Source organism: Lutjanus erythropterus, chromosome 5 (genome assembly GCF_056507025.1).
Source record: "Lutjanus erythropterus isolate fLutEry1 chromosome 5, fLutEry1.hap2, whole genome shotgun sequence".
Classification (NCBI taxonomy): Eukaryota; Metazoa; Chordata; class Actinopteri; order Lutjaniformes; family Lutjanidae; genus Lutjanus; species Lutjanus erythropterus.
The window spans coordinates 17340359-17355209 of NC_139321.1; the positions used below are offsets into that span (position 1 = coordinate 17340359).

At 40.6% G+C, this 14851-nt stretch overlaps 1 protein-coding gene across 8 annotated transcripts in view; it reads left to right on the top strand.

Moving 5' to 3' along the window:
- The window catches only part of dlg3 (discs, large homolog 3 (Drosophila)), a 118347-nt gene that overhangs the window by 99758 nt on the left and 3738 nt on the right, over positions 1-14851 (top strand). For 6 of the 8 annotated variants that reach the window (XM_084718927.1, XM_084718928.1, XM_084718930.1 and 3 more), the window contains 10 exons: positions 4828-4942; positions 7845-8021; positions 8123-8198; positions 8775-8874; positions 12019-12060; positions 12257-12307; positions 13526-13627; positions 13719-13891; positions 14146-14255; positions 14351-14442. In XM_084718927.1, coding sequence (XP_084575053.1) covers positions 4828-4942; positions 7845-8021; positions 8123-8198; positions 8775-8874; positions 12019-12060; positions 12257-12307; positions 13526-13627; positions 13719-13891; positions 14146-14255; positions 14351-14442 — 1038 coding nt within the window. Of the gene's footprint in view, positions 1-4827; positions 4943-7844; positions 8022-8122; positions 8199-8774; positions 8875-11179; positions 11226-12018; positions 12061-12256; positions 12308-13525; positions 13628-13718; positions 13892-14145; positions 14256-14350; positions 14443-14851 lie in introns of all 8 variants that reach the window. The other 2 variants (XM_084718931.1, XM_084718935.1) reach the window with 1 other exon arrangement.

Genomic DNA, 14851 nt, shown 5'->3' on the forward strand with positions numbered 1-14851 from the left:
TAAAGACAATTAACAAATAAAGTTTACAATAATAATTTAAATCTCAATAGTTGATCAAATAAAGACATAAAAAGATACAGTTGAGTAAAATGTACAATATAGAATTAATTTAAGTCATAAGTAATCAAGCTATTATTTAGTCAAATGAAGTAATTAAGTAAGATTAAAATGTGACCTCAACAATAAGAATTAATATATATATATATATATATGTATATATATATATATATATACATAAAAATATTAGTCATAATCATTAAACTTAAAATTGAAAAAACAAACACAAGTGGAGATGGTGGTGGTATTCAGTGTAGCCCAATGTTTATTTTAAAATTTCTGTACCTGTGTCCCAGTGGTTTCTTTTGTTGTGGCAGAAAGTGACATATCTGGCAACCAACATTGCACAATCTTTCTTACCCCAGAATTCTTTTAAACTGTGGAATTCGGGGCAGTATTTTTCAAATTTTGGAAAGAATCTGCTCTGCTTTGATATCGATGTAGATTTGATACTGACATTTGACACTCACCAGGATCAGCATGTGTCTATTTAAGTACTGGGAGTATCCTTCCTTTTCTTTGCAACACAGGTGTGTACTTCCTTTATTGTTTCAGATCATCTGACTATAAAAGTACTGGAACCCGTAAGCACTTCATTATAAAAGGAGTAAGTGCAGACCGATAAGTATTTTTTGAGATTTTGATTAATGGCGTGTTTTCCTATCATTTACCTGTACCGTGGTATCATTGTCGAAAATAAGGTGCGGCAGCAATTTATGGTTTACTTTATGATTCCAACCCCAGAGAGGCTTAAAGCCGGTTGTAGTTCAGGTTGTCTTCCTGCTCCTCCTGAATGTTGACGGTATTTAGATGAATCATGTGAACAAGCAAAGCATTTAGCTCCACCACCTGTGCTACTTGTAGTGCCGTGTCACCGGCACAGCTCTCAGCCAGCTCTTCAGGTCGTGGTATTGTGAAGCAGGGCATTAAGACTGCTCGCTCTTTGTCTTGTCCCTCCACCCCCCTTTTCCGAACTGCCATTCCCCCGTGTCTCCTGTGCCTGAGAGCCAAGTGGTCTAGTCTGAATGGCTGTTTCCGCATGTGCTGTCCCTGTTTGAGGAGTGCTGGGACGTTGCTCTTGGTTACAAGCAGTCAGTCAGGCGGTGTCTGGTTACCTCACCTTGCAGCGTCACTCAGTTGTATTGTTAACCCTTTGAGCCGAGAGCAGGGTGGAGAGCTGGAACCAGGCCCGGGGCAGGTTCTCTGTTTGCTTTGAATCCCCTTTAGGTTTCAGCGGCGGGGTTAGAGTTCAGCGACCTGAAGCTTGTTTTTGCACCTGCCCGGGATTTTTTTCCGGGAGCTTGGACTAACTTCGAAGAAATTTTCTTTGTAGGCATGCGTGTTTGTTTTTCAAGGCTACTTCTAGGCTTGTTCGACAGAGACTGGACTTTGATCTCTGGTTGTTCACCTTAGAGGAAACATCGCCAGCTATGGATGATTAAACTGTGTGTAAAGAGTCAACCCCTGAAGGCATGGCAGTAAAAGAGATATGTGGACGAAATTCTCTGGCACTTGTTCTTTTATAGGCTAATTATTATCAAGACATTGATATGTTGTGAGTGTTTAGAACAACAGTGTACATTATCACAGCACCCAGTTAATGATGTGACTCTAGTGGTATGCAGTAGAGCTTCAACAGTTAATTGATTACTTATTAACTTATTAATTGCCAACTACTTTGGTGATAGATTAATCTGTTTGAGTAATTTTTGAAGATTCTTTAGGTTGTGGAATAAAACAAGATATTTGAGGACATCTACATGGGCTTTGAAAAACGTTGACCTTTTTGTACCATTTTCTGACATTTTATAGACAAAAAACTAAGAGATTAATCAAGAAAATAATCAAGTGATTAATGGGCAATGAAAATTGTTAGTTATAGCCTTAGTATACAGCTAAATTCCTGAGTATGACTGTTCAACATGAAAAGTTGTTCAGTCAAACTGCAGTTACATTTCTTTAGTTAACCATGTAAAGTATAGAAGTGTAAAATTATTTAGATGTGTGAGAAAATTGGTTGCTCACAGTTACAGTTGGGCTGGGCGATATAGACAAAATCAAATATCACAATGTTTTTGACTTAATTGATATTGCAACGATATTGTAGGGACTAGAGCCTGACTGATATTGGATTTTTGAGGCTGGATCAATACTGATATCAAGGACTAAAAATGTCAATACTGTTGTATCAGCAGATATTCTTTATTTAAATATATAAAATCCAAAATGACTTTAGAGCAGTGAAAAAGTAAACTTTAACTATTTTGTTCTGGTATGTTTGCCGTTGGCTAGCTGACGTTCCCTTTGTTGCAGTGACACAAAATGGATCCGTTTTTTTAAAATGAAAAGAAATAAATAAAGACAGCAATGTGTCAGTAAAAGCTCCAAAGTGTGTCTTGTGGAAATATAACCCTTAATACCTCTAATTTGGATTAGATACATAATGGCAGCCTGTGATACTTAGCTGAAAGCAGTGTGTTTTTTCTCTCCACCTTTTTGTCATCTTATGACAATTTATTTGAGAAAGTGGTCCATGGAAACCTTTTTTTAACAATCATTAGGGGGCTTTAAGTTAAAAAAGGTTGAGAAGCTCTGCTATAAATAAATAATTAAAAAAAAAAAAAAAACACACATACAACAGCTTAAAATAAGAAAAGAGGAATATACATCAAATCCTGCCTAATAATAAAAATAAAAATAGTTTGCATAATATTGCTTTAAGAAAAAAAAATCTGACATAATAAATACTGATATAGGCCGTTATAGCTGTGCGAAGCCAATACTGGCCAACCGAGGAATCGATCTGGCTCTGGTAGGGATGGGTATTGGTGGTTTGTGAAAATATATAGCATAATGAGTTTTTTGATAAGTAAGTAATGTGTATTTAATGACTAAGTGGTTAAAGCCAAATAATAAAACGGCTAGAACAGTCTGGTAAGTTCAGAAATTTACTTCACTTTATTGTAACTTAGCCTTTAAAAGGAAAGGACAGGGCTTCTGCCATATCACGATACAACGATATCCAAAATCTACGATGACATCTAGTCTCATATCACATTATCAATATGATATTGATCTATTTCCCAGCACTGCTCACAGTTTTAACTTTTTGTTGTGGTCCCAGCGCCTCCTTTGTGTGATCACAGGAGCGACCAAGCCTTCTTGTTTTTCTAGCTGCATCTGCCAGTCTGTTTATCTATCTGTGTGCTGTGTGGTGCGGTGGCCTAGCTTGTTCCAGCAGCCTGGGCACAGAGCACACTGTGCACGGCAGGCTAATGAGAGCATTCTTAATGAGGAGGTCCAGGTGGATTCATATATCATCCCTGGGCTCCTGAGCAGCAACTGGATTTACACACCTATGACAAATGGTCATGCATTGGAAATTGTTGGAGGCCTTCCCTTTTTTTAACCACACTAAAGAGCCCATGTTGAACTTAATTAATCTGTATAATTAATTACCTGACATGAGACATTACTGGATGTGTAAGGCAGATCTGTGATAAACCATCTGTTCCTGGGGTCATTAATCAGCCTAAGGATTCACTGAACCTCTCCTCTATTCACTCCAGCGCACTGCAGCGTTGAGACACAGATCTCCAACAATGTTCGAGTGAAGCAGGAGAGCAGGGTCCAACACTGATTTGGCCTCTTTTATTTGACTTGTTACAACCTTAAAGGGATAGTTCGGATTATTTGAAGTGGGGTTTTACATGCAAGTGTATTACATACAGTAGATGCTGGTCAATATGCCCCAGGTTTGCAGGAGCACAAAGGGGCACTGGCACAGAAGACAAGCAATGTGCCGATTTGGACAGAATCAGCAACAAAACCCATTTAAGCCACTTTAAAAAAGATTCAATAAAAAGTCACACAATAGTGCAAATAAAAAAAAACGATCAAGGCAGTTGTAGACCAGCAACTCCCTTTTTCTGCAATTTAAAATCATTTATCACCAATGAAGTCTGGTTGAGCAAGAGAGAGAACTGTTTGGTTTATGTAATGGCGGTTTCCCATGATGGCAAAATTAAGCAGTGAAAATATTCTAAACATAGTGTGCAATTAACTGAGAAATCTTTTTGGTTGGGCCTTTTTTTTTAAGTGACTAAAATACGTTTTTTCTGCTGCTCACTGAGTGAGACAGGCTGCTTGTAGACATGAAAGCAGCCGATCCTGACAAAGTAACAATAAACAATACACAATGATGTAGTTCTGTGATGACAAGCATGCGCAGTTTACCAGCTACACAACTGAAAATGTCTGAGGTCACAGCCTATGGGGTTTCACTCAATAGATGCAAAAGCAACGACTTTTAAATCAGTTGCTCCTCCTTTTTTCACCACTTTTTTTTTTAACTCTGCACCCCACAGTGTTTTTCTTCATGGTAAAACACAGTGCACCCCAGTCTTGTCTAATGTCAATGCAACAGAGATTTAGAGAATTATTATATTGAAAAGTGGCAGTAAAACTGATGGTTGAATGTAGTCTGCACTTCACGTGTGTCAAACTGTGGTGGTGATCTGTACGGACCAAAGACTCCCTGTTCACACGACTACTTAGCATCTGCGCTGGTAGTCTGCTCTGCATCTCCAAACTGGGGGCATGTCGACTGGCGTCTACTGTAGGTAATGCCTCATTCAATCCTACTTCAGATAATCCGAACTACTGCTTTAACCTCGGGGGTATCAACTTTAAAGTCCAAAGCGTTAGTAATGCTCGAGGGTCTATTTTTGGGGTGATGTTGACACAGTTTGTTTGTTTCATCCGTTGCAGAGTACAGCCGCTTTGAGTCCAAGATCCACGACCTGAGGGAGCAGATGATGAATAGCAGCATGAGCTCAGGATCAGGCTCCCTGCGCACCAGTGAGAAACGCTCCCTCTACGTCAGGTAAAGCTGGAGCGCACACTCGCACACGGTCATGATTGCACTCACAACGTCAAATTCTGAGTTCTGTCGTCAAAATAGACACTCTTGCATAATAAACCTTTACCTGCCTGTGGGGTGGAATAAAGCCTGAAAGCACATTTTGTTAGAAGCAGCCACACTGTCAGAGAGCGGCAGCATGACGTATATCACATAGATCATATGATAAAACCCAATACTTCACACTGAGCTATGGGTAGGCTAGCATTTAATTTAGGGTACTGAGCTGATACAGTTCATCACCATCTAAAAGCTGATGGACAGGCATCCCCTGTTGTTGTGAAGACATTGACTCTACTTTGTGTAACGTAGATTGACAGTGGGGCTTGTCGAAGTGACCTGTGTTATGACACTTTGGGCCATGTGCCAAAATGGATGGAGCCTCATTTAGGAATTAAAACAGGTGGCATCCTTCTGCTCACACAAATGCAGCGAGTCACAAAGGACTCACAGGGGTCAAGGTGAATGGACTGTGTGATGTAACTCCATAGTTCAAGTGCTTCACCATATTTATACTGAGGCACTAATGCGCCTCACTCACAGCCTAATGGCTACATTACGAGATTGATTTAGCCTAAGTTCAAAAGCAACGGACCTCAGTCGGATATATCAGAAGTATATAGGTGTTATCTCATTGGACGCCAGCTATAGAAAGAGGAGTGTTAACCAGTCTGACTCATGCCTCTCTTATAGACCGACTCCTATGAGGCATGTAGAGCCTAGCCTGCTCCTGTGCGGGTGACTAAGCCCACAGTTATGTTGGAAAAGCTGTCTAGTTAGCCGGCTGATGCAGGAGCCGCCATGGCCTCCCAGCCCAGCCTCAGGAATGCGGAGGCGTTAAGCCTGTAAGGTGTTCTCAGGAAAAAAAAAAAAAATCAAAAAACAGTGTCATATGTGCTTATGCACTCTCTGAAGCACTCTGCAAGTATTATAAGGTGCTATAACATCATTAAAGCTTGGAATTTGCCTATCACTCATTTGTCAACCTGTATTAAAAGTGCACTTGTCTCTCTGTAAAGCTACCTGAGCAGATAATCTTCTACTAGATTGCATCATGACAGTTTCAGCAGAACTGTTTACTTATTGCCAGCTGTAGTTTCAGTTTGCTAGAGTACTTCAGCAAAAAAAAAAATCTTTAACCAGAGGAGAAAATGTATTTTGGCCACAACATGTCTGTCCACTGGACCATGGTGTATAGCCTGTAGATATAGGCTTGTAGGTCAAGCTAAGTATAAACCTGTAAAGCAGGTCTTAATACCTTTAAGAAATGGCTGTGGGCTTACCCGTCTGACAAGATGGTGACGCACTCAGACAGACAATAAACACTGTATGTTTGTGGTTACAAGTATGCGGCAACAACAGTTAGAAATGTCAAGTGGAAATGTGTGACTGGCATGCTTAAACATACAGGTTGTCGGGGAGAATAAGTGACATTACACAGGAACTGTACTGAATAGTTTGGAGCTTTGTTCACATTCAAATTCTAAATCCAACATTTAAATGCTGATTTTTGTCAAGGGATGGACATTTAAAGCAAAAAAAAAAATTTGATATTCACTGGGAAGTATTCAACCATTCTTTGAAGGTCGACATGCGCACCGACCCACTCGCAGTTTTGCTCTACAGCAGTGAACCCAATACACAGCTTTCTAACTTTTAGGCTGCAACCTGAGCATCCATCGTGTTGTTGCTCTGAACATAAGAAATATATAAGAAAATAATTTTTGTAGACAAGACAATAGTTGCATACTCACGACCCATCCTTATTGTTGTCTGTACATTCTGTTTGTTGGATTTTTGCACAGTTGCGGAAAAAACGTATCCACTTTGATATGTCAGATAAACAGTATTATAACAAGAGACAGAAAAGAAACAAATGAAAAGGAAAAAAATATGCTGCGAGTTCTCTACCACTTTCTTGCAGTTATATATGGTCATGCTAGCTTCTCTGTCCTCTACTCAGTGTGTTTGACCGAGGGCATGGCTCCGCGCCCACACACACACACACACACACACACACATACACAGTGGACAGCGCAGCAAAGAGGCAGAGAAGTAGAAAAATTATGTTTGTCCCTGCTTTGACCACTCTTATTGTTTTCTACAACCATAGTGTTTGAGCTGGTAGTGAGATGTTACAAATGGTCATAAAAACAAAACCCATGTGCAGCCTTTTTTTTTTTTTTTTTGGTCTCGCAGTACAACGCAGCGCTCCCCAGCGCCCTGCCAGAGAAAAATGCTTTGACACAAGCCCTTCACTCATTTGATGCGATGAATCACTTTATTCTATTGAGGATTTTGTTCAAGGATTGTTTTTACAATGATGATGTTATATGACGACAGACATTAAAAGCTTCATTCAAAAAAACTCAATAGAAGCTTTGAATAAAAAAAAAAACCCAACATTCAGTACAGTCTTAGACATCCCACCTTATGTTTACATGTTTCACGTCACCGTTTCAATATAACACAAAAGTACAATACGTGACACGTCACCAGGTGTTACATTGTCATCTTTAAGGTAGAATATGCAGGATTTGTCAGTTGCTGTTTGTAAACACACCAGGCAGATATTTGATTGTTTAGTCATCAAGTATTGACATTGTAGGTCAGTAAATCATTCTGAGTACAGCTAAATGATGAGAAGCTAAGTGAATACAGGAAGAGGGCATGGTCTCTGGAACCAATGTGCAATATTAGAAAAGGAAACAAAGACCCACAATGTCATGCAGGAAATTCATAGCTGCCATTTTGTGCCAATAGTGCACACAGGGTAATTTGATCTTTGTGCATGTGGAACCTTTGTTTCCAAAATCAAGATAAAAGGAAGGAAAGAGAGTAACCAAAGCCTTTGCTTTTATTTTAGAGCTTTGTTTGACTACGATCGAACGAGGGACAGCTGCCTGCCCAGCCAAGGCCTCAGCTTCTCTTACGGGGACATCCTCCATGTCATAAATGCCTCTGACGACGAGTGGTGGCAGGCGAGGCTGGTCACGCCACATGGAGAGAGTGAGCAGATCGGGGTCATTCCGAGCAAGAAAAGGTACACTCGCTCTTCATTTGCGGTGCACGAATGCCAGACAAAGCAGATGTGACTACTACCATTCATGCCCAGCCTAAATTTATTTCCCTTTTCCTCTCCAGAGTGGAGAAGAAGGAGCGGGCCAGGTTAAAAACAGTCAAGTTCCACGCCAGGACAGGCATGATTGAGTCTAACAGGGTAAGTGTAGAGGGCCAGCTGCTCCCTGCCGTGGTGCCAGAGAGGCTGTCTTCAGAGCTGCTGCTGCGCTCCCAGGGAGATGGCCTACTTCCCCCCTGAGTGTGGGAAAGAGACCAGCACCTGCTCACTGATGCGAGCACAAAAAGCGCTCATATTACTGTATAGATTACACAGAAGCTCTGTGGAGATGAGAGCTCTCTCTGTAACCTCCACAGCTCGTATACTCAGTGATATTAAGAAGTGTGCACCTACAAAATGTCTGCACGTTTGTCAGACACTGATCTGTCGAATGTAATTTGCAGTGTAAATCAGCTGTAATGTGTCAATTGAATGAAAATGGTACATGTTTAAGTTGGTAAACAGAAGCCTGTTTTCCTTCACATTGATGTGCCATTCATTTCCACCCATTACCTGCCTCTCATTTTCATTATTTGACGTGTATTGTTTGTTTACATTTCATTTGTTTTTTCGCATGGTTGTCGAGTACCTTCATTGAAACCCATTCTGTTTTTGTTTTCACCCTCTCATTGCCTCCCTCCTCTCCCCCTTCCTTCTCACCCACACATCAACAAGCAGCCAGTCAAAGTAAAGCGCAAAAAAAGCTTCAACCTCTCACGCAAGTTCCCGTTTTACAAGAGCAAGGAGAATATTGTGCAGGAGTTGGTGGAGTCTGAACGTGAGTACCAGCTGTGTGATCAAGGGGTGGGGTTGGGGGTGTGTGCTTTTTTTTTTTCCTTCATCCTTTCCCCTTCATGCTTCAGTTCTGTCTCTCAACTTTCATCTCTCCGCTCACCTCCAGGGATGGTGTGTGTCATGGCACCACTCTCATCCCTCTCTCACTGTCCCAGAGAGATGCCCCACACGCAGAGCCGGCATCAGGCTCGAGGTGTGCGGTTCTCTCTGGTGTGTCTGTGCATCTGTCTATGGGCTCCAGAGGAGTGTCCAGCTGTGTGTGCTGCCAGCTGTGTGCATGTGTGTGTGTGTGTGTGCTTGCATTGAAGGGATAGTTTGAATTATTTGAATTGGGGTAGTATAATGTTCTTAAAAACAGTCGGTGCGTCATCTGCAGTAGATGGCGGTCAGCACGGCCCATGTTTGGAGAAGCAACAACAGCACCAACACAGGAGCTAAGCAGTGTCCGTGATTATATTAGCCTTTATGGTCTGTCCTAGGAGAAATTTGTCTTGGACAACGGAGAGAACACAAGCTAACTTGGCTACAATTAACATACAGTGTCACACTCAATCCATATACATCAAAAGCAAACGCAACAGGAATACTGCACAGTGCGCTAAACCAAAGTATTGCAAATGTCCTGCAAAGAGTAATTGCACAATTGAGTCTGACAATCAATCAGATTAAAACTTCAAAACCACCAATGTAGATAGGATCAGCAGCCAAACGTATTTAAGCCACTTAAAAATACATCCACGCAAAAATATCAATCAATTTAAGCGTATACTGTATTTAGAATATTTTCAAAGGGAAACTGCTACAAACCCAACTGGCAAAAACATTAATTAAACTCCACAGAAAACAGAAGTCGCCAGTCTACTGCTGCCTTGAACTGTGAGTTTGTCTATTGTGTGACTTCAGTGAATCTGGACTAACCTTTTAAAACACCAGTCACACAGTAACAAACAAATTAACTGATGGAGGCAGAGTTAGCTGAACAACTGCCATGCTTTGGAAGGTAAAATTACTGATAAAACTGAGATTTCAGCAATCTTACTAAATTATTGCTAGTCACAGTGTGTGCCACAGATCTAATCCTAGACTAGTAATATTTGTGAGTGTGAGTGTGGAAAAAAAAATCCAGAGAGGAGGAGGAGAATGTGGGTCCAGTTGTGGCTCTGGAAGAGAGGGCAAAACTTAGAATGGCAGTTTTGCAAAGAAAGCACATACAGATAGATTAACTTATGTTCATTTAGCGTCTCATAATTTGTATATTGAAAATTAATCGAAATGAGCTCTCAATTTTGAATGATTCTTCCCATATTTGTTTTTCGTGTCTACTTGTGGCATCTGAAAATGTAAATGACAGTTGTAATAAATGGCATAAAACCATTGAAATGTTTTAGTTTAGTTTTAGTGCAAAAAAAAAAAAAAAAGTTCAAATTGAAAAATTGAATCGAATCATGACCTTTAAAAACCAAAGTTGTATTGAATCTTTGATTTGGAGAATAATGACACCTTTAATGTTTGTCCATTCCTGTTTGTTGGTTAGCAGACCTTGGTCTTAGCAGTAATCACACTGGGAGATGGGTTGTCTCTGAACCTCTCTCATAATGTGATGTAGGATCACTGTTAAAGACATCACTACGTTTCTTTTGCATTGCCCACTTTTCCTCTGGGTCAGAGTCACACAGTGTGTACCTGGCTTTTATATAACGGTTGTCTAATGGCAAGGTAAAGCTGTTAATATATTATTAATATAGTGTACACTTAAACTGACATTAATATTTTTAGGTGGCTAAAGTACATTTTGCTGCTTGTGCTCCCGCTGCTTCCCCAAACTGGCAGTGAACCGATTCCCTTCTACCATAGGTAATACACTGACCATCACCAAGTACCTCTTACAACCCCACTCCAAATAATGTGAACTATCCCTTTAACGCACAGGCTGTCTAACACTGTGATGCTACTCCTTGCATAAGTCCTGATCAATTCTCCAGTCAGTCACTGACCCACAACAAGAAGAATCTCATTAACTGGACTGAAGCTTTAACACTTAACAGGTCAAAATCCCATTTTAATGGGATTGGGTTTGTGTAATTGAAAGGCCGTGGCTTACTATGAACAAAGTGGGGCTCAGGCTTAATGAGTACAGCAGCACAGCACAGCCATGTGTCAGTGGGCCTGCCTGGCGAGCACCACGCAGCACTCCTCCTCTCCCTCTCTGCCCCGACTCTCACTAACCTCTTCTTCTTCCTGTCTGCTCTCTTCTCTTGGTTTCTGCTCTCACCTGTCGGGACACCTAGGACTTCCCAGGGTTAAGCGATGACTTTTATGGATCAAAGAGTTTGAGTAAGTGTGTGGTTGTACTGTGTCAAGCAGCTGTCCCCTGAGCTCAGAGAGAAATGCTTTGTCACTGCAGACCCAGCTGGGAATGCTAAAACCACACACATTTAGAGTGACATATATACACACACACACACACACACACACACACACACACAGAAAGACCTATGTGCGCGCTCACAACACACACAGGCATGCCTACTCAGATTCATAGTACATATAAAATATGCATTCCCAAGGGAGGGTGAGTAAGCGTTACACTTCTTCTGAATGTCTCATGGGGTCTTTACAATAAATGTTTAGCAGAGTTTTGTCAGATAAGGTCAGGCGGAGCTGGAGTATATCTGTCACCAGAGCAGGCCTGGTTGGAAACACTTTTTCCCTCCAGTTCCCCTGAGTCAGCCAGCTCCCGCCTCCCTCCCGCGGATGGCGTAACGCCTATATGTTTTCTTTGTCTTTTCCCTGATATGAGATCCGCTGCCACAGGCACATATCTAGCAATAGGAAACATTGGCGTGGGGAATTGCGGGTCATTTGGGATATTGTCACAGGAAACACTTAATTTCCTATTGCTTGCACCTAAAAACCACTTCCCTAATATTGTGAGAGCATGGCTGCTGCACCAGACAAGACTTCTGCTTTCTTTATTTCCCCTTCTTTTCAATGGCCTAGAGAAACAGATTGCTCTTTTTTTTTCCTGTTGAGGCAGGTGAAAATCATTTTCACCCATAATAATAAGTTTGAATTTTGCTGTGGATATACTGTTTTTTCTGTAACTCCCTCTCTCGTGCTTTTGCAGAATGCCTGACATCCAACACAAGTGACAGTGAAAGCAGTTCGAGTGAGTCACCTTAATTTCTCATGGTCTTTCTTTTCTGCTTTACTCTGCCCACATAGATGAATAATATGGTAGATAGTCCTTAAATTAACTTGTGAAATGACATCTGTAAATTAATATTCCTCCTGGTGTTTAATCAGCCAACATGATTTTACTGTATTTCTTTCAATGATGATGATTTTGTTTTGTGTTATTACAGAGGGACAAGAGGACACGATTCTTTCCTATGAGCCAGTCATTCGACAGGAAAGTGAGTGAATCACGTCTTCACAGTTGACCCTCTGATAAGCCTCTCCTTCACACAGCAACTGTCCAATCATAGATTATCAACCATAACTGGGCTCTGCAGGCCTGTCAGGCTTTGTATTTTTCTACATATTGAAATGTTGTTTATGGGGCTCTAAGATGAGCCATAATTGGTGCCTCATGAGTTTTGAGGGTGGCATCTTTCTGTAAACTCTGAAAAACCTAAAACACAAAAGCACTAAGGGTGTAACGATACATTGATCTGGTTCAATATATTGATTGAAATTCAATGACCCAACATGATGCAAAGTGAAAATATTGATCTACATAATCAACTTGAAGATATGCCTTTATTTTGAAATTACTACTATATGTCTGTGTCATAAATGTCTGGAGCAGTTCAATCATAAAATTGTCAAATCATAATTTATTTGCTTTTTGTGAGTTGACAGAAATATAACCGAATGCGTTAAATGTACATATGATATTCTGTGACATTGATCGCAGGCCCCTGAATTAAATCGATTTGAAATCGTATCGTGGCAGGTTTTGTGATGACACTCCTGATTTACACCCCTCATGAGCAAACGTGAGGGAATAGATGAAACTTTTTCTTTATCTGCTCAAACGTAAGCTGTGAACATTAGCGTGGACAGCAATGTAGCATACTAACTGCAGTAAAGTTACCTCTAGTCAAACTGTGTTAGACACCACTGCATACTTTTAAAAAATGGCAGACACTTAAATAATGTAGTCAAAAACATTGCAATGACATAATATAACTTAGACACTTCTGCAGCCCAGTTAAGCTGTAGGCTGAAGCTACAGCTTAACGCCTGTCCTTTTAACAACACATCGTATTTATCAAGGTGAGGTCAAACAAAAAAACATGAAACAAAAAAGTACAGTGGAAACTAACAGGACAATCAAAATATTGACAAAGACAAAATAATACCACAATAACAGAAAACAACTTATAAAAAGCTTTACATATTTAAGATCCTTTTACAAGGTTCTTGTAAAATGTGACAGAAACATCAAATGTTAAATCTGCCACTGTTCATCACTGTTAACTGCAAGAGTGGAAAGTTTGACAGATGTAGCAACAGTAACTAAGGAGGGTGTGGTTTAGTGAAGGGTCAATTGAAAAATATTAAGCATGGATTTTTAAAAAAAAAAAAATTCTGCGTGTCCTCACCTGTCTTCTGTCTTTCTAACGCAGTCCACTACACAAGGCCTGTGATCATACTGGGTCCAATGAAGGACAGAGTAAATGATGACCTCATCTCTGAGTTCCCCCACAAGTTTGGCTCCTGTGTACCCCGTGAGTTCACCGCAACATTTCGCTCCAGACAGCGAACGCTAAACATAACAGCAGCAACAAAAATAGACTTGTTCCACTCCCTCCTCTGCAGATACGACTCGTCCCAGGCGAGAGAACGAGATGGACGGCCAGGACTACCACTTTGTGGGCTCGCGAGAGCAAATGGAGAAGGACATTCAGGATAATAAATTCATCGAGGCTGGCCAGTTCAACGAGAACCTCTACGGGACGAGCATCTTGTCCGTCAGAACTGTGGCTGAGAGGGTAGGAACCCACACTTGTGTTACTCAGCAGGATCGGGTTACCAGACGGGGTGTAATTAGAAGCATGTTAGGTTGCCCACTAAATCGGAAAGCAGACATTTGTAATTAATGTTCCAACTTCAACTTAAAAAAAATTGTTAGTTTCCAGTAGTCATTCTTGCAGTATTAAGAACCGCAGTCATTTCCTTATGAAAATGTGACCTATATGTAAAAGTTTGTAATGTTTTTAATCAAATTTCTCTCTACCGCTTGCAGGGGAAACACTGCATCCTGGATGTGTCTGGGAATGCCATAAAACGACTGCAGCAAGCACAACTTTATCCGATTGCCATCTTTATTAAACCAAAATCCATTGAAGCCCTAATGTAAGTTTGATCTTTTTTTTTTACATACGATATTGAAGATATCAGTGACTGCAAGTGTGTCTGTCATACTAACCAAAACTACTTGTGTTTTTCAGGGAAATGAATAAGAGGCAGACGTACGAGCAGGCCAATAAAGTCTTTGACAAGGCAGTTAAGCTGGAGCAAGATTTTGGAGAGTATTTCACAGGTTCGTCTGCTTTTTTTTTTTTTGAAGCTCTGCCTTTTTCAGTGATGATTATTTACAGTTCTGTTTGTGGCTGTGGCTAATGATTTTTAAACTGTAGATTAACGAATTATGTTTTCTGTGTGGTTAATAAACTTGTTGTTTATTGTAACTGGCGTTGGGAAAATGTTCCTAAACCCCCAACTGACATCTTCAAATTGCTCGTTTTACCCGACCAACAGTTCAGAACTTGAGGGTAGTCCAGTCAACAGTCAACCCTCTGAATAGGTCTGGGCAATATCTTTGTGTATGAATTAATGTGGTATATAGCAGATGACCATATTGTCATATTAGAGTTTTCAGTGTTTCCGCTGTTGGCCACTGAGGGGTTGGTTACTGTATTTCAGACAGTCTTAAAGTGTGTTGATAAGCT